A 27,736-nucleotide genomic window follows, 5' to 3' on the forward strand; every position below is an offset into this window, starting at 1 on the left:
ATACAAATTACCAAGAACAAATAAGACAAAAGAATACTTATAAGGAGGATGTCCCAGCAAGTCTCTGTGGTAGACTATTGGGGTCCATTATCTAAGTGCCTTTTAGCTGAAAAGAATATTTTAACTTTTGAAGTCGGATCCATTGGCTGTAATTGCTTATGTAGGTGAATAAATGTTTTCCTGTATAGGTAGGCACAGCAGCTCAGCAGACTTTGGAAGGGAGATTTTCTTTGTCTCCACTGTTGGTGTGTTTTCAGCGCTTACACACTGCTTGGCTTCCATGAACAAAAACAGCATTAGGTTTCTATACACTTGTCTTTATATCTTCCCTCAGTCAATTGCTCTCCTTCTGAAATATCTCTACAGAAGCCAACATTCTGTCACCAAGTCACCCTTTCTTTACATGTGGAGAATTCTTGGCATTGATCTAGCTCCCTCAGAACTTGCTCTCAGAGTGAACAGAACCTCTGATATTCCTGTTCTGTCAGCCAGGCCTCCCTGATTGGAACAGACTTGGGGGTGGCATGGTGGCACAATGGTTAGCACTGTTGCCTCACAACGCCAGGGACCCAGGTTCAATTCCCACCATAGGCAACCGTCTGTGTGGAGTTTGCACATTCTCCCCGTGTCTGCATGGGTTTCCTCCGGGTGCTCCGGTTTCCTCCCACAGTCCAAAAATGTGCAGGTTACATAAATTGGCCATGCTAAATTGCCTGTAGTGTTAGCTGAAGGGGTAAATTTAAGAGGAATGGGTCTGAGTAGGTTGCTCTTCGGAGGGTCAGTGTGGACTTGTTGGGCCGAAGGGCCTGTTTCCACACTATAAGTAATCTAATCTAATCTAATCTAATAAAAAGATTGACAGCCCCAATCAGGGAACCCCTATTCTATGAAGTTTACCTGGCTGATCTTGTTACAATCACTACACCCTCTCCATCCACATCAGCCCCTCAAATGATCTGAGGATGTTGCTTAGAGTCTTATATTAGAGTTCTGCACACAAGCTGCTCTAGGCCATTTCTAAAGAGGTGCTCTGATGATTTTGGGGAATCAAGGGTTCCGAAAATAAAGAAGTTAATTACACTGAGTTCCTTTGATGTTCTTCCTCGTGTGTGCTGTTCTCTCTAAAGCTTGGATTCTATACCCCTAATATCTGTTTGCCAACTTCTGGTGTTTCAAGAATCTTTGTATGCGTAGGCATGTGTCTCTTACTTAGAACTTGCAGATGTCCAGTAAGGTGATCTATAGCAGCCATGCTTGAAGCTTCTTGTGCCCATTTAAAGTAGGAATTATTTTTATGACAATCTATAATTTCATAATTCTTTGTTTGTGACATAAAGACATGAATAAAGGCTTGGACACCAGATGAACCAAAACAGGACAGAGCTGGGCAATATTACGTAGATGGAAAAAAGTGGTCTTTATGCTGGAAGAAATTCCTGGAAATTCTCTGAGGATTTCATTTAAAGAGACTGGGTTCTATGTTGACCTGATAGAAGTCCCTATGAGAAAAGGAATGGTTGGCATTGGGCCTTCTGGCTCAGGCCAATCTGAAGGAATAACACAAGAAATAAATGAGATCAGGTGGAACAACATCAGCCTCTGCAGAAAAGACAATGAAAACATCAAGGACAGTTTTCAGCAGAAGCTCCTATCTCTCCAACGTCTTCTAGAGCATAATTCATGCATTCACATGATCCAAGACCTGTATGGAAAGAGACTGCACTTTACCAGTGAGCTCATAACCAATGAGCGTGTGAACAAAACCCCATCCCTCAGCATACAGTCAAGACTGAATTTCCTGTAGCTTTTGTTTTACACAATGGGCATATGCAAAGTTGCTGTATGTAATATGACATTTCGCAATCCTTGACATCTTTACTGAAGGGAGGTCTCTGTAGCTTTATACACTTGGTGGAATGACTACGTAACAACCCCTGTTGTCAGTGAGGACAGGAGGTGCAGACCATTCAGATTCAACTGGATTGCAGGATTTCTCATGGACTGGGGATCAGTTGACTCACACATGTAGCAATGCAAACACCTCATTTGGACTTGGAAGTTCAGGAATAAGATGGGATTCCACTCCCTCAAAGTATTTTCACATGCAACCATGAGCTGTGGATGATTCAGGTAAACACCTATTATCCAGTTAGTTGCATCATGAAACAATCACAGATCTTTCAGCATCCAACATAATTGCATGGGTGGTGTCAGGGTGACAAGCAACATACTGTGTTGCCATGGCTCAGGTTCACTGGTGACTTGCTGCACTCTCCACTATCTGCTGGTCATGAGAGATTGGGTGTTACCATCAGCAACTGAAGATGCGTTTGAGGGGAATATGCCATCATCAGACTTTGAAGTTCATTTGTCACATACTATACCTTCCAGAACCTAGGGAGTCTGTTATCTGCAGCCAATTGTGTCAAATCTTTCGAAATGATCATCACCACCATACCCACAAACCATCATCACTCAATATTTATACTAAAAATAATTAAAACATTACAATAACCAAAACACTTACAAACCTTAAACCATTTGACCTGGTGCTTACCCTCAGTGACTATAAATGGTCTTGTCAACCTGGTGCTCCTGTGAAATGCAAGAAACCCATTGCTGGGAGTAGGCAAGGTGAATGGCTGCTGTGAATTTGAAGGCGGCAGTTCAGATGACCCTGGCAATGTCCATGAGAGGCTATAAGTTGTGATGCATTTGCCTCAGGCTACAGGTTTGAGTAACTGACAGATGTCTACAAGCACAATGACAGAATAGCAATGAGAGAGCAGGAATACCACTATTTGCAGAAAAGTAAAATGAGCTCCTACTCTCCTTTCTCTCGGGATTCTTCTTCCTATTTCAGTTGCTTTCAGGAGAAGGGTGGATCTTTCTGCTGGGAGTCTTCAATGTTAAGGCCAGAAGAGTACATCTTGTATTGCCACTACATGAAATGTGATGAGACTGTATTGGAACTTGGTAGATAAATTTTCAGGTATAAATATGGAGGTGTAAGAAAGCTAAAGTATTGACATGTCCCTGGAGGTGCTGTCTGTGGGCATGGTATGCCTTGATCCCTTTGATCGAGGAGTATGATATGATGGAGTTCGGCTATCCCTACTCCTGGTGAATTCCTGCTGTCTCATATTATTCAGTATTTTTTCCTGGAAAAGGAGTGGTGATTGCGAATGAATATTTTGGCAGATATGTTTTGTGTGTTTATGTAAAGTCTCACACAGTCAATGAGCAGGTGTCTAAAGGTGTGGTCATACCTGTGAAGGATTCTACACGTTTTAAGATATTTGGGGAAAGGTGCAGAGGAGATGTCAGAGGTAGGTTCTTTACGCAGAGAGTTGTGAATGCATGGAATGAGTTGCCAGCGGTGGTGGTAGAAGCAGAGTCATTAGGGATATTTATGCAACTGCTAGACAGGCACATGGAGAGCAGTGAGTTGAGGGGTGCATAGGTTAAGTTATTATATTTTACATTAGGATTAAACCTTGGCACAACATCATGGGCCAAAGGGCCTGTTCTTTGCTGTAATTTTCCACGTTCTATGTTCTATGTGTCAAGTGAATTTCAGCATATTGTCAAATTGTGGATGTGTTGTGTTAAGTTTGTGGTGCTGATGGTGGTATAGATTTTGACAAGTATTTTTGTGAGATAGAATCTTATGTAGACCATTTATACTCAGTCATTAATCTTGTTGGGGCTCTGAAACAAATGCCCTCAGCACAGTTCTCCTAGCTGTAACACATTGAAATCATCTATCTGCTGCACTTAACATATCGCTCCTCAATTGTATCTCCTTCGTAAGGATCTCTGGTGTTGCTTTTGAGAATCACTGAGGCTTCTCCTTCAGTTCTTGACCCATCCTGCCATCCTCCTCCTTCAGTTTCAATGGGCCAACTGTGAACTCTGTATCCTCAATGGAAATATGGATAAGAAGGCTAAATTCCAGCTGGTATTTTAGTGCACCAGGCACATTTACAGTACAGCAATTTGTAAATAGCCCTGAAATTGCTAAATCCAAACAATGATTTTTATTTTGTTCATTCATGGGGCATTAACATTCCTGGCTAAATCTCTAATTGTCCCTGAGAAGCTAGTGGTGCACTACAGTTCATACCTAATACTGACATCAGCAATGCTGTTAGAAAAGGAATTCCAGGATTTTGACCCAGCAATAGAGAAGGAACAGTTCCGGCCAGGATGGCAGAATCTTGTATTTAGCAGTGCTCTCAAGCACCTATTACTCTTGTAATAGGAGTCATGAGTTTGGAAAGTGCTGCCGAGTTACTTGGTGACTTGCTGCAGTGCATTCTGTAGGTAGTACATGATGCTGCCACAGTGTGCTGGTGGTGGAATGTTTAAAGTGGTGGTTGGGATGTTGATCAATGGAAGTTGTTCTTGGAAGTCGTTTAGCATCCTCATTTTTGTTGCAAAGACATGCATCCACGTGAATGAAAAAATTCCATCATTGGATAGGCTTTGGGGAATCAAGAGATGAGTTACTCATCACAGTATTCTTAATCTCTGATCTAGGCTGGCCATCATAATATTTATATGGCAGGTCCAGATAGGTTTCTGGACAATGTAAACCACTGGATGTTAATGGTTGGAAAATAAGTGATGGTGATGCTGTTAAATGGTTAAACTCTTTCACGTCATGCATGGTGATTACCTGGAACTTGTGTCACATGGATGTTACCTGCCACATGGATGAAGTCTGAATGACATCCATGTCTTCCTCCATGTAGCACAGATTGCTTCAGTATGCTGGGGACCCTAGGAATCATCCACTTGGCACTTTAGCCTGAAAGTCTTGTGGAATATTCCGGCCTTGCATTAACATTATGGGCTCCCCCATCATTGAAGATGGGGAAGTGTGTGAAATGTACTCTGAGTGGGAGAGTCCATCATCAAGAGTATTTCAGCAACACCATTACTGACCAAGATGGCCCACTGCTGAAGGATATACATGACATAAAGGTCCTTTGCAAGTGGTGAGAAACTAAGAAAAGAATAATCTATTTGACCTCACTTCCTCCACCCTATCATTGGTGTATCTGAGTGTAGCTGGGATTGACCACTGTTTTTTTGGGCCTGATGTCCTGAGTTCACATTGAGAATGAATGAATGATAGAACCCATGTAGTGTGGAAGCAAGCCATTCAGCCCATCAAGTCCACATCGACCTTTTGTAGAGTTTTCCACCCTTTCCCTGTAATCCTGCATTTCTCAAGGTCAAACCACCTAACTTATACATCTTTGGCCTGTGGGAGGAAAGCAGAGCACAGAGGGATGTGCAACAGAGAATGTGCAAATTTCACACTGACAGTGGCTCAGAGCTGAAATTGAACTGAGGTCCCTGGCACTGTGAGGCAGCAGTGCTAACCACTGAGCCACCATGCCATCCAATACCATCCATCATGTTATGTTGCACTACCATTGTGCTAAATGTGATAGATTTAGAACAAAACTAGCAGCTTTAAATGAAGTGCTGTAGCTACCATCAGCCAAGTGGTGTTCAGCACAGAAGAGGACAGCTGAGGGAGGGCATTAGATAGTAATCGGAATTTTGAGAAAATTGTAATAGCTCTGTGTCAATATTAACAAAATAATTAGGCTTGTCCTTAAATCAGGACATTCCATTAAAATGAAATTCAAAATTGACATATAGAGAAAATGACAGGAAATTTAGGGGTGTAGGCAGAAGCATGCACTTTTTTTAATTATAGAATGATACAAAATACTTACAGGTTAAATGAAATTGCAAATATTATTAATGCATTGCTGCAAATAATTGACTTTATTATGGTCACTGCACCGGACACTGAAAATAAATGACTGGGACTAATGCCACTTGACAGAGATGAGATGATGTTCCACAACCAGATCAATAAGATGGGGAGAGAGAGTGAACTCACCAAGTTATTTTGTGAAGAATCTGAAGTGTTGATATTGTCATATGAAAACTAAACTTTTTCGGACCTACAAACACATTCCAGAAGACCAGATACAGGCAGGATCACAGCACTATTATTAGACATTGGAAGTTACCATCTTGGCATCACTTGCAAAATTATGTAACCAAATTATGTGACAATAAAACCTAATTCTAATTCTAAACACTCAAAGAGCAAATGTCTGTATCTTAGTCCACGCAGTAATTGTAAATAATGAAAAATTATTTTCTAAAGCTCATACAATTTCTGTACAAATTCTTCCCTTTTTGTGCCACTGTCTTAAGCTTCTTCATCCTGGAGCTGCGAAGGTATCCTCGAGCTGAATGGCTTTAAGTGCTGCTTGGTTTCTCAACTGGAACATTGGATCCAGCTGCTCCAGGAGTAGATCGAGACGTTGGTCGTCTTGTTCCTACATTGAAACAGAAATACTAATGAGAAGAATGAAGTGAAAGTTGAAGGACTCACCAACCAAAGGACAGGACAACAGAAGCTCCACCCCTGAAGCTGATTCATATTACTCGACATTTTTCTTCCACAGTGCTCAAATATCAGTTTGTTTATTTCATTTTGTCTTTTTGAAAAAGGTTAATGTCTCTGCAAAAATAGCATACTGAAGAATTTACTGCATGGCTGTTAGGTGCTTGCAAATGACCTTTGCTGATCAGATTTCCTACACTGTTATAATTAATCTCAGAGCTGTCACTTAAATCTCAGCTAAACTGCATCCTCACGGCTATTCTACATTTCACTTACTATACATTTAACATCTGCAAGCAGCTGTTTTCCCAACTGAATTTTTATTCTAGTCATTGGTTCTAAGCCCCATTTGAATTTGGAAGGACTGTTCACAAAGAGGTACTGTAATACATGCATTCTGCTGCCCATTGGAGTCTGAGAGATGAATGATTATGTGTACCCAGATGCTGTGTTCTGTACAGCCTATATTCATAGTTATCAGCCATTTTTTATCAGTTTGCAACTGAACACTTGCAGATTGAAGTTCCGGCTGACTGCAGAAATGCATTTATACATAATGTTCTGGCTGGCTTGGGGTCATCGTGTGATTTCTTTTACCTCTGCTATGGCTTGCTTTCACTTTAGGTTGCGGTAGCCACTAAAAAAAATTACATGATGTCCAAAGTGTGACAGCGTGATTGATGAAATTTCTTAGCTATAAAAAAGACAGCTACTGAAAGAAAACAAGATGGAAGCACTAGAACCACAGCCTGCATCTTTGTAGTTTGGGTGGGTCAGGATAAATGTTTATTTTAATGTGGAAATAAAAGGAGATATGAAACAGAAATTTTTGCCACTCCCAAAGACAAAAATATGAAATAGCTACAGAATGAAATAATAAATCTCAGCAATTAAAAGCAGCAACCCTGTTATTGGTGCTGGACAAAGCTGTGTTGTATTCTAAAATACACAGAGCAGAGGACTCAGGCTATAGAGATTTGGAAGGCTTTGAAGATATACTTTGAAGTCTCGACTAACATTACATATGAATGGTATGTGTTCAATAGGGAAGAGGAAGACCCAATTGTATGAATCTAATGAATTTGGACAGATGAGTTAGGATTGTCTTAGGCTTAAAATATCCTGCCAGAGAGCACATCTGCTAAGACAGGAGAAACCTACTGTCAAGAAAGCTAATCGATATTTGCAAAAGTGCTGAGATTGTCAGTCATCAACAAAGGAGTGTTAATAAATGAACAGACAAGGTTTTGCATTAGACTAAGAGGCATTACAGACTGGGAATAATATATTGGGGGAAAAAAAGGAAGAAATATTTGCAGAACAGCCAGCAGAAAGATCGAGGGTAGAAAACAGGATGTGAATACAGTGGAAAGTGTTGCACAAAAAAACAGAAAGCATGCGCGGGGTGGGGAAAGCAGTGTTCTAACTGCAGGAAGCTGAATCACTTTATATACAAACATTTGTCTAGAAAGAAGCAACTGCAAATGTGTTGCTGGTCAAAGCACAGCAGGTTAGGCAGCATCTCAGGAATAGAGAATTCGACGTTTCGAGCATAAGCCCTTCATCAGGAATCAAGAAAGAAGCAAATCAAGGGTATAACAATAGCTGCTGGACAGAGATCAGTCAATGAGACTGATGAGTCATTTTACACCATTCAACATGATGGCTTTGTCAGGTCTAAAGGGGATAAATGATTTGTGACTGTCAGAATGATGATGACAGAAAGAGAGCAATATGTGAACATGAAGTATCAGATAAACTTTTTTTTAAATTCACTCATGGGAGGTGAGCATCACAGGCTGGACCAATATTTATTGCTCATCTCTAGTTACTCTTGGGAAGGTGGTAGTGAGCTATCAGAGTTGCATGCAACATCATAAGCTTTGCAAATCTGTAAGAAGTGGTTCAAGACAGTGATTGATAAATGAAACCAATGGTAAAGTCCAGGCAATATGATGGAACAGTAATCATCCCAGGAGGGCAAGTGAAACTGAGAGCCTAATGCAATGGGGTAATGAAGAGCTGAAATTTCAGATAGTAGACATTACTCTCAGCTAAACAAGTCTAAAGCTTGAGCTGCGATGCTACTTCTGCCAAAGAAAGGTTTTCATAACCACTAAGCCATTGACTGCTCAATAGATCCTAAAAGATTATGAAATGATTCTTCCAGGTCTTGAATCACATTATCCTAACTGGATAGGAGCACAAGCCTAAGGTGAGTACTGGCAGTTCTCAAGTACAGCCTGAACGATAAGATAGAAAAAATAGAGTAATGGGTAGTATGGGTGGTAGAGGCAAAAACCCTTATAACATTTAAGAGATAATTAGACGTATAGTTGTGGTGCCAAGGCATGCAAGGCTATGGGCCAAATGCTGGAAAATGAGATTAGAATAGTTAGGTGGTAGTTTTGACCAACATAGATTCAGTGGGCCCAAGGACCTTTTCTGTGTTGTAGGTATCTATGATTCTATGAAGTTATCCAGTAAAATTCTTGTCTAATTTGTTAACAGAGTCTGAACAGCTACAGAAAGAGATTTGTTGTGGTATTAGACACGGAACAAGAAATAGTTTTCACTTGAATCAACAATATGAGCAGCAATAGCTCTTCATGCTGTGGACATCATCAACCCATCAGAGACACTGGGCTGAATCTTCTCTTTTTTACAGCTTAGTCTGAGTTTAGTAAGGATTTTAGAAGGATTTCAGCCACAAGTTCATATTCAACCGAACTCACCTCATTAACTACATAACCCACCCTGATGGCATTGCTCACATCTAATTCACCTTCATCTTGCCTTCCGCCATTTCCAGAACAGGTTGCCACAGCGGATATCCAGGAATTCACCAGAATCTCTTGCACACATGCCATCTTTAAAATCCTGTTGTGTACCCAGACAAGCCTGCTAGTCCAGAGCTACCCTGCACAGTTCCTGACATTTGTCCCAGACATGGCAGACAGGGGGAAATCAGCATTTGTTTTGTGGGCAGGGACCTGGAAGACCTGCTGGATAGGGTAGTGCAGATGTGGGACTTCCTCTTCTTCCAGTGGGCGCCACAACTCCAGACCATGTCAACTTGGTCCAAGGTTAAAGCAATCTCAATCATCTGGAGGAAAGCCCATCACTGCAGGAAGAAGGTCATTGGCTCTCTGCATTCTGCCACCATAAGTGTCACTATTTTCTCTCCAAAACCTCACACTCTGTGCTACTGTACCCAGCTCTGATAAACGCTCATGCTCTTACATTCTCTTTATTGCCTGTAACATCTTCCCCACTCATTGTCACCCACCCCAACCCTGATAACACTAACTCTACATGCCCTCTGAGCTACCTACTCGCTTGCTCAGGACATACTGTCACCTGCACCAATAGTAATGGCTCTGTCACCCACTTTCTTCTATTTCCTGAATACCTGTCTCTCTCTCTCTCTCATACACACACATTCAAAGACAGACACCAATTCAGCAGAAAGAGTCAAGGTAGGTGATGGACTGCCTGAAATTTAACTCTTCACCGTTATGTAGAGACTGTTGTGACTCTGACTGCTGCAAGTGGCTGACAGTGTCCAAGCCTCTGGGCTGATAGGAGAGGCTGCCCTTGACTTACTGTGCCAGGACGTCTTGACCGAAGACTATCTCCTTGACATAATTAAGGCCTGCTGCCGACCAAGGTAAGATTCCTAGCTTTATGTCTGTGCTAATGTCTGATACAAGAGCAAAGGTGTCTATTCATTTAGATGCTACAACATGATTGAAGTCTCAATTCTTCAAAGTATCCTCCATTTGAGTTTAGAGCAGAGGAGATATTAAAGTCAGGGTGAAAGTGCAGATGGTTACTTCATCTTGTTACACTGGACACAGCATCACAGGGACCATGTACATCATTCCTAATGCTTCCTTACTAAGCAGAGCTATGTACACAGTGTTGTATATTATGTAACATTGATACAGTATAACAATGTAACAAAGACACTGAAGTAGATGCAGTCTACCAGGAATCATTCTGCATCCTCCAATGATTAGCTGGAGGAAGATTTCTGCTACAAATCTTTGTTTAAGATCAGAGATTACTTTTTATCAAGGAAAAGCAGGCCTTTGTTGATGATAGAGATAACTGCAGAATTGAAATGATTTTTTAAAAAATAGGCTTACAATTGCCCTTCAGAATACGGGGAAACAATGAACTTTTTCTAAACCCTAATCATAGAATCATAGAATCCCTGCAGTGCAGAAAGAGGCTATTTGACCCATTGAGTTTGCAATGACCCTCTGAAGAGCATCACATTCAGACTCACCCTTTCCCCCCATCCTTGTAACACCCCATTCCCCCTCGCTAATCCACCTAGCTTACACATTCCTGAACACAATGGGCAATTTAGCATGACCAATCCACCTAACCTGCAAATCTTCGGACTGTGGGAGGAAATTGGAGCACCTGCAGGAAATCCATGCAGACACAGGGTTAATGTGCAAACTCCACACACACTTGCCCAAGGCTGCAATTGAGCCTGATCCCTGGTGCTGTGAGGCAGCAATGCTGACCACTGAGCCACCATGTCACCCCGATCTCCTTATTAATGATAATACACTCCTATTCTCTGATGGAATTCAGGAAATGTTCTTGTCTGCAAACAAGCTGCCATCCTCCTGCACTCTTCAGATCTGAGAACACTGTTGGAGCTAATGTCTCAAGTGAAAGGGAAGAGTGCAGAATAGGAATAAAGAGTTTAATCTTCAAGATTAAATGTTAATGATTAAATGAATACTGTAAAAGTACTTGAGGTGATGTAGAATAAAGGATTAATTATACCTTTGCTCTACAATAGCTACTCAGCACCTGTGAAAGGTGTTATGTCATAGTGACATCAGACCATGGAACTGAAACCTGGGTCTACCAGGTTCCAGAAGATGTCTCTCTTACCAACACTTGGATACAGTTATATTGCATAAAACCTGTTAATGTTTACTTACAAAGGTGTAGAATTCATCTTATTACATTGAGTGAGTGCTTTTAGTTCTTATTGTCATTGTAACATGATGTCTCCCATAGACAATTGTGAGGTGTGAAGGATATGCTGATAGGACCAAGTGATGTAGATTTGAAAGAGGTCTGTGTGGAGCATAAAGTTTGCATTAACCCATTTGAATTCAATGCCAATTTCTATATCTAAATAATATTCAGTTGAGACAGTAAAACTGATCATAGTAATTGTAATGAGGTCAGCCAGTTGGACCTAGTAACAAAGGAGCCCCCTGATTGAGGTTTTTAATCCTATCCAATCAGAGAACTCTGGCTGACAGATATAAACATGAGTGTCGCCTTAGAGTGGTTGGAAGGTGGGAGGGATGGGGACTTGCTGGGTCTGTATTGTCTGCACTTCTGTATGTAACCGTATTGTTTAATGTACAAATGTCATTGTCACTGTCTTGATAAATGTGGAACTGGGATTTGAGGGTTGTCCTCATCTCCCTGTAAAATGGTTAAATGGTGGGGTTTGGGGCCTAGCTTTGCTGCTCCTCTCCCTTGTAAAATTGCTGTCTCTTGTACAGCTGTAAATGTTTTCTTGTGAACTGAACTATTTTGTAATTTGTTTAACAAAATAAAAAAAACAGGAGATTCTGAGTCTGCTCAGTTTAGGAGACTGACTTTGTGCTGGCTGGTGTTAGTCAGTATGTTACTGTTAGTTTCTGCTTCCTTTTTTTTCTGGAAGGGGAAATCTGATTCCTAAACTGGCTGAATTATTTAGCCAGTTTGTTAACTGGCATTCCTTTTTAGTGAGGACTGATTGTTAAACTCCTGATGCACAGAATGTGTTTCAGGTGTGACTCAGTTCTCATTAGGGGATTGTTGATTCACTGGCTGGTTACAGCCTGTGTGTTACTCTTTTCTCTTTGTCCTTTTCTCAAAAAAAAGTAAAATGTTACTTTTATGGTAGGGCTTAGCCCTTGGACTGTAGTTTTCTTTGCTTTTTGTATGTATTTTCACTTTTTATTGGTGGTTAGACTGAGCCCTGTGGAAGACATACATTCTACCAGAGGAGCTGTTCCTGTGGGGAGGCCTAGCCCTGGGACTGGGCCTCTGAAGATTGAACACCTGTGTGTGTGCTGGGAGGTGAGCAGCTGCTGTATCTTGGAGTTTGGGAGAACACCTTTCCCTCAGGAGTGGACCAAACTGTTGAGTTAACTGAACCTGTATAATGTACTGTTCCTGTGAGTGGGCCTGGTTATCCAAGGCTGGGCCAGGACTCTGGAGACTGAACACCTGTGGGGTGTGCATCTGCTGCCTTCAAGAGTGGACTCTGCCCTTGGTTGTGGACTCTTTTTAGTAACTGACTCTGCAATTTGGAGCGGACTCATTTCTGACCATATACGTCGTATACTGGAGTGGACTCTTCCTGGTAATGGATTCTATATCTTGAAGACTCTAATGTATGAATTTGGACTGTGTACCAGAAAGAACTCTTATTTTTATTGTGGTGTTTCCTGTATCTATCACCTGCACTGTCTTGTGTGTCCCTGGGTCTGCCAGGCCTTGATGTGAGTTGGGAGGCTCATATGTCACCCTGAAAGCTGTCACCCCGAGAGCTGGAAGGTGGGTAGGCCATCCTGCAAACCTGAAGGTTGGTAGGCTGTCCTGAAAGCCAGAGGGTGGGTAGGCCACCCTGAGAGCCAGATGGTGAGTAGGCTGTTCTGAGCGCTGTCGTCCCGATAAGGGGGTAATCGGGACGGGCTGTCCTCGAGGTGGTCGAAAGGTGTCAGGGCAGCCGAGAGCCAGAAGGCGTGTAGGGGCGGGCTAAGTTCCGGAAGGCTTGTGGGCTACCCTACACGCTGTCGTCCCAGGGAAGGGGACGGGCTGCCCTAGAGGTGGTCGAAAGGTGTGCCAGGATTCCCACTAGTCGGAAGTGCAACGGGGTGGGTGAGAGCCCAATGGTTCGTAGGGGCAGACCGAGAGCCAGAAAGCGGGTAGCTGTCCTCAGCGCTGTCGCCCCGGGCAGGTAGCGGGGCGGGCTGCCCCAGAGATGGTCGAAAGGTGTGTGAGGGCGGACCGAAAACTGGAAGGGGCACGGGGTGGACCGAGAACTGGAAGGTGGGTAGGGGCAGGCTGCCTTAGAGTGGTCGGAAGGTGGGAGGGGTGGGGGGCTTGCTGGGTCTGTATTATCTGCACTTCTGTATGTAGCCGTATTGTTTTAATGCACAAATGTTGTTGTCACTGTCTTGTTTAAATGTGGAGCTGGGATTTGAAGTTTGTCCTCATCTCCCTGTAAAATGGTCAAATGTAGGGTTTGGGGCCTAGCTTTGCTGCTCCTCTCCCTTGTAAAATTGCTGTCTCTTGTACAGCTGTAAATGTTCATTGTAAACTGTTTTGTATTTGTTTAATAAAATAAAAAAAAATAAACATGAGTGTCGCCTTAGAGTGGTCGGAAGGTGGGAGGGATGGGGGCTTGCTGGGTCTGTATTGTCTGCACTTCTGTACATAACCATATTGTTTAATGTACAAATGTCATTGTCACTGTCTTGTCATATGTGGAACTGGGATTTGAGGTTTGTCCTCATCTCCCTGTAAAATGGTTGAATGGTAGGGTTTGAGGCCTAGCTTTGCTGCTCCTCCCCCTTGTAAAATTGCTGTCTCTTGTACAGCTGTAAATGTTTTTTGTAAACTGTTTTGTAAATTGTTTAATTTTTAAAAAAACATGAGTGTCAGAGGCTTTGTTCACTCTGAGAGCTGGCTCTGAGGAAGCTGGATTAGTATCAAAGACTCTCCATGTGTAAATAAAGAGTAACTTGGTGACAGGAAAAAATAAAAAATAAGCATGAGTGTCAGAGGCTTTGCTCACCCTGACAGCTGGTTCTGAGGAAGCTGGATCAGTGTCAAGGACTCTCCAAGTCTAAACAAAAGGTGATGGTGATGGGATACTGGCCTGTGTGGAGTTACTTTACCGATCACTAAGATTTGTTTTGAACTTTCAAGTATGAAACGATTTCTATCTATTAACTTGCCTATCCCATTGTAGAGACATCTGTCTTCTGTACCAACATTCCTTGATCGGTGGAAAGCTTGAGGTTGAAAGTCAAGTACCAATGTAAGCTCTAACAGACACTACGACATTCAGTGTGAAAGGGTTTGTGTTTAATGCACAATCTTCTCTGAGTTTCTGTTCTTTGTTTTGCCTTCTACAGGAAGGCACTGAGTAGAGAAGAAGAAGGTAAATCAGAAGACCATTCATCTCAAAATGATGGCAGACATCTCCAAGCAAATTTTGCAATGCTTTTAAAAATACTTCATGTGGAGACCCAACATGGAGACCTGACCAATAATCACATAATGCACCTGTTTGTCTGTGTATTACATTGTGTGTCCATGTTTTTATATTACTATACGCTTGTAAATATACATACTTATATGTGCCTCAGCGTGTTTGTGAGTATTTCTATATATGCCTTTAGTATATAAGTGTATCAATCTATATTTGTGCTTCTTTATCAGTAATATAACTGCATCATTGCCCTGCAGGCGAATGGCCTTTCGTATTAGGTGCCTTACTACCTATCCTAAAACAATACACAGTGTTAATCACCAGCTCTCACTGCCAACATATTTTCCTCAAAATGTGTGAAAAAAGTGCACAATGACGTCACGAATTAGAAATAAATTAAATTTTTCCAAATATAAAAATGGTGCCACTATTTGATTTCATTTAAAATAATTGATCTCAACATTGTGTTTTTTTCTCAAATAGAATTAAACCTGTTATGGGCCTTTTGTTTTTATTTATTTTTTTAGATTAGATTCCTTACAGTGTGGAAACAGGCCCTTCGGCCCAACAAGTTCACACCGACCCAACGAAGCGCAACCCACCCATACCCCCACATTTACCCCTTACCTAACACTACGGGCAATTTAGCATGGCCAATTCAGCTGACCTGCACATCTTTGGACTGTGGGAGGAAACCCACACAGACACGGTGAGAACGTGCAAACTCCACACAGTCAGTCGCCTGAGGCGGGAATTGAACCCGGGTCTCTGGCGCTGTGAGGCAGCAGTGCTAACCACTGTGTCACTGTGCCGCCCTAATTCTTGTAGTTAACAACAGGTTTTCTGTTCTAAAAATAAAACACCAATTTCTTTCAGCAAGACAACTTGCCAGACCTTTCATGACTCCTGTGGCAGCCTGAGGGACCCAGTTATATTGGTATGGGAGTTTCCCCATACCTCACCTAAATATCAACAGCGATTAGGGTTTCTGGTCCATATGGGCTGTCAGGTACACTGCAATGTGGGCACATGACTATCTGAGAGGTACCTGCCCATAAATACTCTGGTAGATGATTGGAAATCTTACCACAGCTTCAAGATTCATATTACCATGAGGTTTTGCAGGACCATTGTTTGTAGCATGTTTAATACAGTATCTTTTACAGAGAGTATATACGTGTTGTCATTTTATTAACGCAAAGGTTACAAATACCAATTCCACTACAGCATGCTGTGAAGTTGAATTTGATAAGTCTGATTATTTGTAGATTGAGACACAAAAAAAACCATTTAGTTACTGAATTGTAATCACCAGCTATTTAAAAATAGGGAAACTCATTTGAATGATACGTGGCTTTACTGCACAGTGTATGGCTGATTCTTGCTGCTTCCTGAGGTGCTGTAAAAAACTGCTCAATTACAAAGAATCAAGAAGAAAGCCTACCACTACAATCTCAGGGTAATTACATATAATTAATAAAGAGTAATTTTGCAATGTTACTGAATCTGAATAATAAATATATATTCCACCCTACATTATAAAGAGATGTAAGGCCAATGTTTCCATAGCTTGTTCAATGTTTCAAAAAGCGGAAGTGCTTTAACAGAAGTGGGTGAATGGTTAATGTAGTCATCAACTATTTGTAAAAATAAAGAACAAACCAACATATTATAAAATATCTTTCATATTCTCAGGACACCCCAAACTGTTTCACAGACAATGAATTACTTTTGAATTGTTATCTGTTGTCCTGGTACTGGTTAATGGATAAAACTTGTTCAGGGTCACCTGGATAATGTATTTCAGATAGTCCTATGGGATCATGTGTGAGCCCTTGAGAGTTCAGGCTACCCTTGGTTTACTTCCTCATTTGAAAGATGGAACCTCTGACAGTGCTATCGTCCTTCAACCATGTACCACTGTGCTGCATTTCTACCACTATTATGAGAAAAATACAGAGTTTGTTTGTTAAAACTAATTATATTAAACCACTGTGAGGCAGGATTAAAGGAAGGAGGGAAGTGAATCCCAGATCAATACAGGCAGCAATATGAATGGCTCACAAAAACCTTCAAGGGTAAAAACCAAAAGAACTGCAGATGCTGTAAATCAGAAACAAAAACAGACATCGCTGGAAAAGCTCAGCAGATCTGGCAGCATCAGTTCTGAGGAAGGGTCACTCGATCCGAAATATTAACGATGATCTGTCTCCACAGATGCTTCTGGGCCTGCTGAACCTTCAAGAGTAGTTAAGGATAGGCAATACATGTTGGCCTTGTCATGTGTGCATGCGTGCTCAGCTGCATCTATGTGTGTTTCTATATCCATGTGTCTTTGCACATGTCTATATTTGTTATGTCCCTGTATATTAGTTAAATATTGTCTTACCTCTTGGACCAAAGTGCTGTAAATAGCAGTGATTGCAGTATGGCTTCTCATCATACTAAACAAAATTGAAAAAATGGGAAGTTAATCAAAATAAAAAGAAATAGTTTCATTTCACATAAATAATTTCAATAGCAAATTATCACATCCTTAGAATGTCCCAGAATTCATCACAACCAATTAATTATTTTTAAAAGCAGTCAAGTTTTCCATAACAAACACAGTACCCTATTTGCTGGATGTACTTGCATACAGCAAGATCTAACTTACAACATTTAAGATCAATAGTCAGTGGTATATTTTTGGTGGTGTTGGTTGAAAAGGTATTGGCAGCAAGTTAATCAGGACAGCTACCTATTCTTTTCACAAATAACATAAAGGATATTTTACATCCATTTCAACAGCCGAATGGGGCCTGATTTAATATCCCATTCAAAAGGCAACTCCTCTGACACAATAGCACTCAGTTCCTCCAAATGACTTTAAATTCACAAACCAAAGGCACATCAGCCAAGGTGTATAACTAATCATTTCACATCAAAAAACAACATAAGTAGTAAGCATTACACCAATCACAGTAGGAAATTATTTTCTTGAAGTGAATAAGATGTAAAGTTTTTTTATTAAAATGTACCCCAAGTTGCTGCCCGTGAGCCTGCTAAATAAAATAAGAACCCATGGTGTTAGGGGCAATGAACTGGCATGGATAGAGGATTGACTGACTGACAGAAGGTAGAAAGTAGGGATAAAGTGAACTTTTTCAGGATGACAGCATGTGACTTGTGGATTTCCATAGGGGTCAGTGTTGGGACCAAAACCATTCACTTTATACATTAGTGATCTGGTCGAAGGAACTGAGGGCATTGTTGCTAAGTTTGCAGATGACACAAAGATAGATGGAGAGACAGGTAGTGTTGAGGAAGTGGGGAGGCTGCAGAAGAATTTGGACAGGCTATAAGAGTGGATAAAGAAGTAGCACATGGAATGCAATGTGGGTAAGTGTGAGGTTATGTACTTTGGTAGGAAGAGTAGAGGCATAGACTATTTCCTAAATAGTGAAAGGTTTTGGATATCTGAAACACAAAGGACATAGGAGTCCTGGTTCAGAATTGTGTTAAGGTTAACATGCAGGTTCAGTGGCAGTTGGGAATGCAAATGCAATAGTAGTATTCATTTCAAGAGGTTTAGAATGCAAGAACAGCGATGTACTGCTGCGGATGTAAGCACTGGTTGGACTGCATTTGGAATATTGTGAGCAGTTTTGGCCTCGATATCTCAGGAAGCATGTGCTGGCATTGAAGGATATATAAGAATGATCCCAGGGATGAAGAGCTTGTCATATGAGGAGTGGTTGAGGACTCTGGGTCTGTACGTGATGGAGTTTAGAAGGATGAGGGGGGATCTGATTGAAACTTACAGAACTGAAATTAAGAGGAATTTCTTCAGCCAGGAGGTGGGACTCTGCCGCAGAAGGCTGTGGAGGCCAAATCATTGAGTGTATTTAAGAGATAGATAAGTTCTTGATTAATAAGGGAATCAAGGGGTATTGGGAAGAGGTGGGAGAATGGGATTGAGAATATATCAGATGTGACTGAATGGTGGCGCAGACTTGATGGACTGAATGCCTAATTCTGCTCCTATATCTTATAGACTTATGGTCTTAAGTCAGATGGAAATGTGCCTGGATGAGAAGTATACTGTATCCACACTTGGTACTTAAACAAAAAAAAGGTTTGCATTTTTCTGCTCCCCATGACATATTCCCTTGACACATCCACATTCTGCTCATCAATTTCATATTTCAGCCCTCTCTTTAGACTATCGGCTTCCTCTGGGTTTTAGTCTAAAAATCCTTGTCTGAAGTACTTCCAATCCATTTAAATCCTTCTGTAAGGATGGGGACCAATTGTGTACAAAGTACTCCAACCAGCATTTCGAGTTTTCTTACTGTGCAGAGGCATCTTAATGTTGTGCAGTGACCTTTGGAACTGGAAATCAGTGCTGCGATCAGTGTTTGGACACCAGTCACAGTGTGCAGAACACTGGAATGACTGCACCCACACGCAACTACACAGTTTAGAGAGACCTTTGCTCCAGATGCAGTCTCAGCAGTCCCCTGTATAACCGAAGAATTACCTCACTGCTTTTGCATTCAATTCCTCTCACAATAAATGATAACATTCTATTAGCTTTCCTGATTAGTTATTATACCAGCTCACTTTAATGATTCATACACCAGGACGCCCAGGTCTCTGCAAGTCAGGGCTCTGCAACCACTTACCATTTGGATTTGATTCTTTTGTATTCTTTCCATCAAAATGCCTATTCCCAAACTGCAACTGTGCATTTCTATTTAATCATTATGAAATCTTCCAAATATGTTTACCACATAACCTTATTTTCTGTTCCAAACAACGTAACCACTGTTTACTTATAAAATGGACGATCCACTAAATAGGGCAATTTTTTGTGAAATGTCAAGTAAAGAGGTGGCTTGCCTGCACTGAACCTTGAACTTCTGCCACAGAAAAGCTTGACTTCTATCCACCATTGCATCAACTGTGCTCTTTGTCATGGCAGTTGAGGCTAGACCTCCTCAAAATATTTTACAAAGATAGCCTAAACCCTATCGTTTTCTTTTAAAGGCAAATGTGAAGTGGATGTTCCAGGTTTTATGCAACTGGTCAAATCATTCGGCTTTAAGCAAAACAGAATTCATTTAATCATTACAGTTGAAACACGAACAAGGGAAAACAGAATTTAGAATAAATAACTATTGGCAAACTTAACTGACCTGATACAGTAACTATTACTAATTAATTGTTCCAATATAGGAACATCCCATAAGTACACCCCTTGGCAAAAAGGCAAATTCAAACACAGATTCTTGCAGACAGGAAGGAACAACGTTCAGAGAGAGATCTCAGAGAAAGTCAGAAGAGTCCTTTATTGAAGTTTGCAACACTTCTGGACTCCAACATTTTGTGACTGTTACAGCAAAAAAAAATTTTTTAAAACCTGAAATGGGAGAACTGGCCATTTGCCTTCCATTTCTTTGCTGTTTCCCCCTAGATTCTTCGGCACCTCGGCCTTTGCAATCTCTCTTCAAAAATGCCAAGCACAAAATAACTTTTCAAAGTGGCAGCATAGTCACAATATGTACCAGCGGCCATTGCTTCCACTGACAGTTCTTTCCACACATGCACTACCCTCTGTGAAAAGGTTGGCCTTTGGGTCCTTTTTAAATCTTTCCCCTTTCAATTTAAACCTAATCTCTCTAGTTTTGGACTGCCCTATCCTGGGAAAAAGACCTTGACTATTCATGCTATCCATGCCCCTCAGCCTCCGACACTCCAGGGAAAATAACCCCAGACTATTCAGTCTTTCCCTTTAACTCAAACCTCCAACCCTGGCAATATAAAATACAACCTAAACTTCTACCTCAACCATTCAAAAGAAAGCTCTACTGTCTCTATGCTCTCTGTTTTAAGTCTCATAAATTTAATGTTTTCTCTACCGTTGTTCATTCTATTCCTCATCGCTATGGGAAATTACCTGCTTTTACCGACCCTGTCCCATCATGTTTATAATTTTGAGCATTTCTATTACCTCACCTCATAACTTGTACTGTTCTAATGAGAAAACAATTTTTTTTAAAATCATGCCTAGTCAATTGCACTATAGTATCTCAAAAACCTCAACATCCTTCCGGTGGTGTTAAGGCCAATTCTGCACACAGTACTCCAAACGGAATCTTAGTAAAGCTTAGATAGGTTCAAATGATTTCTTAAGGGTGCATTTTCTCATCTACACCTGGTGGAGCAGATTCCTGGTCTTTTATAGGACAGGCCTAATGTTCATTCCATTAGAATGAATGGTCTGTAAGACTGCTACTAAGTAACTCCACAGAGGCCAGTATCCAGTCACCAAGTCACCCCTCATTTACATGTGGAGAGTCATTGACACTGGTCCAGCTCCCTCAGAGGAGAAAGTGAGGACTGCAGATGTTGGAGAAGGGCTCATGCCTGAAACGTCGATTCTCCTGCTCTTTGGATGCTGCCTGACCTGCTGCACTTTTCCAGCAACATATTTTCAGCCCAGCTCCCTCAGACAGTTCAGAGTGAACAGGATGTCTGACACTCCTTTCTTATCTGTCAGCTAGGGCTCCCTGACTGAACCAAATTAACAGCCCCAATCAGGGAACTCATATTCTATGTGGCCCGCCTAGTGGACCTAATTGCAATAACTACATCCCTCTCCCTCTGAGTTCCAGAACTTAGGCCAGTTCTTTTTTTGTAGCTCCTCCTGGATCATTTTAGCACCGAGTCAGGTTCTTTCTGCCTCTGATATAGGCAGCATGCAACATACATTAGCTCACCTCTTGTGCCCAGAGTATCTCGAAAGAAATTCATTCAGGTGTCGAGGTGATGATATCCACCATGTCCATCTCAGATTCTGAGGTATCTTCAATGCTTGACAGAGAAGGAGAACTTATGGGTTCCAGAACAGTCGGAAAGGTGGTCAAGAAGCTCAGCATGTTTTTCTCCCGCTCCCATTGTGAGCTTGCAGCCTTCATATGTTCCACATACTTGTTCAGGACTGTTGCACTTACCTGAACTTTATACATCACTGGACCTGACCTTTGTCAATCATGTACGGCATTTTCCATTGCTGCAAAGGTGCCAGGATGGAGGCCAGGTTATGTAAGAACTTTCCATAATAGGTCATCAACCCAAGGTGAGACCTAAGCTTCAGTACAGATGTTGGAGTTGAGGCACCTTTGATTCCCCTGACTTTATCTTCCAATGGGTGTAAACTGGTCTTATCAACTCTGTAGCCCAAGTAGGTCACTTGGGGTGCCTGGAACACATATTGTTTCCCTTCTGAGGCATATGCCCATCTGGGAGAACCATTTAAGGATGATGTCCAAGTTCTCTAAGTACTCCGTATTAGCATATCATCTGGATAAATGACAACCTGAAGTAGATACTGTAAAATGTTATCCATTGTCTGTTGAAAAATTGGATAGGCTGGAGATACCCCATTCTCATTTATTGTACAAACACTTATGCATATTCATTGTAGCATACTTTGGGTGTAGCCTCAATTGCAAGTATGCGTAGCTCATGTCCAGCCTCCCTGCCAGTTTTGCATAGGAATCCTCTATGTGAGGGATTGGGCATTTATCTCGCTGCAAAAAAAGGTTTACCATTTGTTGAATTTCCCCACAAAGGCAAACTGAACCATTGGGCTTCACGATTGGGACGATCAGAGCTGTCCATTCTGCAAATTGGACTTGTTTGATGATTCCTTCACTAGGAGAAACTGAGGACTACAGACGCTGGAGAGTCAGTTGATCAAGTATAGTGCTGGAAAAAACACAGCAGGTTAGGCAGCTTCTGAGGAGCAAGAGAGTTGATGTTTTGGGCATAACCCTTCTTCAGGTCTGGGGAGGGGGAAGCAGGCTGAGAGATAAATAGGGGGAGGGGTGGAGCTAGGGGAAAAGGTGGGTGGGATAGCAGTAGGTGGGTGAAGTTAGCAGCTGATGGTGATAGGTCGGTGGGAAGTGTGGAGCCGATTAGGTGGGAAGGAAAATGGACCGGTAGGTCAGGTCAAGAGGATGGATCTGAGTCAGAGGGTTGGATCTGGGATGAGGTGGGATTCCTTGATCTGGGATGGAGTGAAGTTCCTTCAGTTTCCAGCTTTCTGATTTCTGCATCCACTTTTGCCATAAGCAAATAGCACTGGGTGGGCCTTACAGAATTGTGGAATTGCTTCCTGTTCAACATACAAGTTGGTCTTGGCTCCTTTGATGGTCCTTAGACTTTCCTGAAAAACTTTCAGTTACTTAAAAGGACTTCACTCAGACAGCCAATTTCTAATCGAAAAATGTTGAGCCAATCTTGGTGAATCTTTCTCAACCAATTTCATCCCATCAGATTTGGGCCCCAGCCTTTTACTACAATCAGTGATAACTGAACCAGCTGCCTCTCTTAAGAGACAGGAACCAAAGTTGTCCTCTTATTTCCCAGTATAGGTCCACAGTCTAGCTGAGGTCTTGTGCAAACTTAAGGGTTCGAGTACAGAGAGAATTTTGTTAAAGACTGGTTCTGCAATCACTGATACAGCCGTATTGGTATCAACCTCCATTAGAACCAGGTGACCATTTAACCAGATATTTATTTTGATTGGTTCAGATTAAGATGTTGCTCAGCAATTTAACTGTTCAAAGCCAAATTTAGGTGGACTTGCCAGGGTGTGCCCGCTCATGGATAACAGCCCATGAGTTCTCCTACTCAATTTAGGTCTGTGAGTCTCTTTTGCTGTCATCCTAAGTCCGCATCCTAGCAGCAACTACAATGGCTTGCCAGTCCAGATCCTGAGGAAATTTTTAATCATTTGGTGGAGGCTTGACTTTGTTTTGGGGTTTTGCTGGGGCCTGACTAGAATCCCTCTGTTCAGGGTATGTCCTGAGTGAGGCTACGCAATTGCTTTCACTCAAATGGTGTTCCCCAAGCTCAGTCAGACTGACTTCCATCGGAATATCCTTTAACTCATATGCTCCATTGCCCACATTTACCAATGATTAAGCCAGTTGAAATGCCTATTTGGAGATCAGTTGGGCATCACCTGTTAGGTGCTTTTGCATGGTTACATCATTAATCCCACATACCAAACATTCTCTCAGAATTTCATTGAGGGTTAAACCAAAGTGGCATGCCTCTGCCAGTCGTCTTAACCTCGTCAAAAATTCCAATACAGATTTCTTGGTTCGGAAATTGCTGAATAAAACAGAAAACGTCTCAGAATTTGAGAAGTCTTAGGGTCATAATATTCCTTAACTAAATAAATCAACTCTTGAATGGTTTTAGTACGTGATACCTGAGGCAAGGTTAGGCTCCTAATAACCAAAAAAGCTGTGGGTCCACAATCTGTCTGGAGAATTACTTGTTGCATTTCACTTGTCCCAAAGTCATTTACCCAGAAAAATAAATGAATTTTTTGAACATACTGGACTCTGTCTTCAACAGCAGAATTGAACAAGTCAAGCTTCCCAAATAACAGCATGATGCCAGAAATGCTTACCACAAAACAAAGACGACTGTTGCAAGAGAATTTCTTCAGGCGCATGCTTTTCTCTTGTCACCACTGATATGACTGACATAACAGAGGCCGGTATCCTATCACCAACTCACCCTTTCTTTATGCATGGAGAGTCCTTGACACTTGATCCAGCACCGGCAAAGCCAACTCTCAGAGTGAACAGGATGTCTGACAGTTCTGTTTATATCTGATTGGACCAGATTAATAGCCCTAATCAGGGAACTCATCTTCCTTGAGGTCCACCTGGCTGAACTTATTACTACAACTACCAAAGCAATCAGGACAAAAATCAATTTTATGAGGTTGATCAGGTTATTATAAGACCATAAGAATTAGGAACAGGAGTAGACCACTTGGGCCCCTTGAGCCTGCTCTGCCATTCTATAGGATAATAGTTGATCTAACATTCCTCATGTTTACATTCCTGCCTTTTCCCTATACAGTAACCCTTGATTGCCCTACTGGTCAAGAGTCCATCTGTCTCAGTCTTAAATATACACCTAGACTCCTGTGGTGGCAGAGGTAATGTCCCTATCTCTGAGCCAGGAGACATGGTATCTGCTCCAGAGATGTGTAATAACACGTCAGAACTGGTTGATTAAAAATATCTACACAAGGACTCTGCCCCCATGATTGTCAGTGGCAAGGCCCTACAAACAGCCCTGATTCAAAATATATGTTTGGTCATGGAGAAAGAAATGCTAGCTCAGCCATCAGGAAAAATCCCCTGCTTTTTAAATAGTTGCATTCACTTCAATAGTCTCTTGATGGGACATAAACTAATGGAATTCATGTTGAGTATTCTGTTAACCAACACACAGAGGAGATATTACTATCCTGTTTTACAGAGGCTGTAACACTGCTACATATTATATTAATCTTCACCTTTTTATGATTGATAATTTGACCCATCCATTACAAAGGAGTGCACATGAATAAAAGTTTAAAGCATGAATTTTTATGTAAGCTTAGTTTGAATGTATTTATATGGCAACAGTTATCGTTCTGAAAGATTTGATTCTGAGATATTGTAGAGTTACTTATAAAGATGAATGATGTGGTTTGAATTACCAACAATCCTTTAAAATGTGCAAAACCTCATTTTAAACTGTGCTCATGTGCAGTCTGACTTTCAGCATGGAAAAGAGCTGGCTTCAATAAATGTGATTGAATTAATACCCTTTATTTGTACCAACACTTTGAGAGGTAGTTACTTATATTACAGCCAACCATTCACATTGGTGTGTAAGCGAACACACTCACGTACACAACTGAACTTGCACAAAATGGCTGTAGCCAATTCACCCACTGCTTAAACATGCAATCCCAATGACAATCACATTCTCCCAGATACCCTGTCATGTAAATAAGGAATGCTCAGCAATGGAACTCTAACTCAGATTTTTAAAATATTTATATATTTGTGCATGGGATGTGGGCATTGCTAGCTGACCAGCATTTATTGCCCATTCCTAGTTGCCCTTGAGAAGGTGGTTGTGTGCTTCCTTCTTGAATTCTGCAGTCTCTCTGCTGCAGGTAGACCCATAATGCCCTTAGAGAGGAAAGACAGGATTTTGGCCCAGATGATACATGAAAAGATGATACGTAATTAGTTTCAAATCGATATATAGATTGGAGAAAAAAGGATGTTGATGTTCATGATTAAAAAGCAAGCCCCAAATGTTCTGATTGCTTACAATTCCCAAAAGGAGAGAGCAGATATAGAGCAAGTTTGAGGAGACAGGTTATAATCACAATACAGCTAAACAGTTAAATACTGGGGCAGACAGATGCAGGTTCAACACATTACATACCTCTGCATGTTGGCCTGGACTTAACTGGCGCTTACATCGATAGCATTTTAGACAAAGAGGGTGATAGTCTTTGCCTAAAGATCGTTTTCTCTCCGCTGTAAAAAGAAAAAAATGATAATGAGGGATTCTATTAAATCAAAATCTGAAGTAATTTTTTTCTATGTATTATGTTTTTAAAAATGTCAATATATGTTTGATTCACGATGCCACATTAGAAACTAGATACATCTTCCTTCCTTTGCTGAAAGCTTTAATATCCTTTTTCTTTGATTATTGTAGCAATGTTAAACTGAAGCCATTTTCCTGTGCATCTTTTAAAATGGTGAATGAAACAAAGTGTCATTGTGATGAGGTTTTTCTTTAGAAATTAAAGCGTGGCCACTTAATCTTTGCTTTTTGTGCAATGACAATTAAATCAGAAATAAAACAAAGAACCATGGATGCTAGAAATCTGAAACAGAAACAGAAATTGCTGGAGAAACTCAGCAGGTCTGGCAGCATTCATGGAGAGAAAACCAGATTGACAATTCAGGTTCAGTGTCCCTTCTTCAGAACTCCCAGTTAGCTCTGCTTCCTGTCCACAGATACTGCCACACCTGCTGAGTTTGACCAGCAATACACCTGCTTTTGTGACAATTAAATCAGTACTTGGTCGATAGAAAGATCAGTTCTTCCTTCTCGCAACTGTGCGTATGATAAGCTGCTCTGACAACGTCAGGCTATTTCCTCTTGGCCTAAGACCCTGTCATATATTTCATAAGGAGGAAAATTTATTAACTCTAATATATCTTACCAACATCCATATTTACTTTGTACTGATTAATTTCAAAACTTTAACAATTAAAGATTGAAGTCACTCACTAGCCAAGCACTTACATCTCACATACGTTTCACACGAGCAATGGCTGAGCTAACAGTTTCCAAGTGTCTTTGCAACGTGTTGTTTCAATTTAGAAAGTCTGGCTGAAGCCCAGTTCAACCAGTTATAGAAAGGACACATCCCTTGAGGACAGCACAGTTGACGCACATTAATTGCTACTGCCATTTTTTGTCAAATAATAATGTCTGTTGTGTTGCACAACACTGCATCAACATGAGCAGGAACAAACTACATCAACTGGATTACAGAATGAATTCTTACTTCAGCTCAGCTCCATATTAGAAAGGAACACAGACTTACCAAAATAGACAGGTTTTGCACAAATTGGACAATATGAAATCATCTTCTGAAATCTTGTCTTATTCAATTGTACAGCAGATGCTGTTTTTTAAAAAAATACATAACACCGACAGGAAAAGCAGCAAGTGTGACGTGTTTAACGTCAAAGACAGGATGTGGTTTTCTTTAAGGGCAACCATTAACGAAGTCTCTGATATGTTGAACTAACACATCCATATATTGCTAACCAAAACCTACAAAGTAACACAATCAGAATATTTCCAAAAATCTTATTATTTTTCCAGCCCTTAATGTGGAGGCTAAGCATAAAAAAAAGTGACAGGAATCTTCCTGAAAGCTTTTAAAACAGATGTTTTTATTTCATTGTTTTATTTTGAATGCTATTTTAACCAATATTGTGGGGAAAGTTTCAGGATGGTATGCTTCATTTCCGTCACCAACAACAATTTTTTTTATATCTAAAGAGTTAGAAAGTAAGATCAAGTTTGTGAATATTTATATTAAAAAAATTCGCAGAATTTCCCTTAATACATAACCCAGTTGTTTCATGCCAGAG

At 41.0% G+C, this 27,736-nt stretch overlaps 1 protein-coding gene across 1 annotated transcript; it reads right to left on the minus strand.

Moving 5' to 3' along the window:
* Window positions 1-5,703: 5,703 nt before the first annotated feature.
* On the minus strand, window positions 5,704-27,285 carry zgc:195282 (uncharacterized protein LOC100192223 homolog). Its single transcript, XM_060840768.1, has 4 exons — window positions 27,181-27,285; window positions 26,001-26,095; window positions 17,086-17,140; window positions 5,704-6,374 (listed from the first exon to the last, which is right to left on the minus strand). Exons 1-4 carry the CDS (start codon window positions 27,221-27,223, stop codon window positions 6,295-6,297), a joined length of 273 nt encoding a protein of 90 aa, XP_060696751.1. The 5' UTR covers window positions 27,224-27,285; the 3' UTR covers window positions 5,704-6,294.
* Between the last annotated feature and the right edge of the window lie 451 nt (window positions 27,286-27,736).

Source organism: Hemiscyllium ocellatum, chromosome 2 (genome assembly GCF_020745735.1).
Source record: "Hemiscyllium ocellatum isolate sHemOce1 chromosome 2, sHemOce1.pat.X.cur, whole genome shotgun sequence".
Classification (NCBI taxonomy): Eukaryota; Metazoa; Chordata; class Chondrichthyes; order Orectolobiformes; family Hemiscylliidae; genus Hemiscyllium; species Hemiscyllium ocellatum.

What these genes read in the sequence shown, in the direction of transcription:
- zgc:195282 (XM_060840768.1), bottom strand. Translation starts at nt 27,223, where the DNA reads ATGATTTCATATTGTCCAATTTGTGCAAAACCTGTCTATTTTG. An exon ending in TGCAAAACCTGTCTATTTTG is followed by an intron (nt 26,096 to 27,180) that starts GTAAGTCTGTGT and finishes TTCTTTTTACAG; the next exon opens with CGGAGAGAAAACGATCTTTA. An exon ending in ACAGCACTTTGGTCCAAGAG is followed by an intron (nt 6,375 to 17,085) that starts GTAAGACAATAT and finishes GTTTCAATGTAG; the next exon opens with GAACAAGACGACCAACGTCT.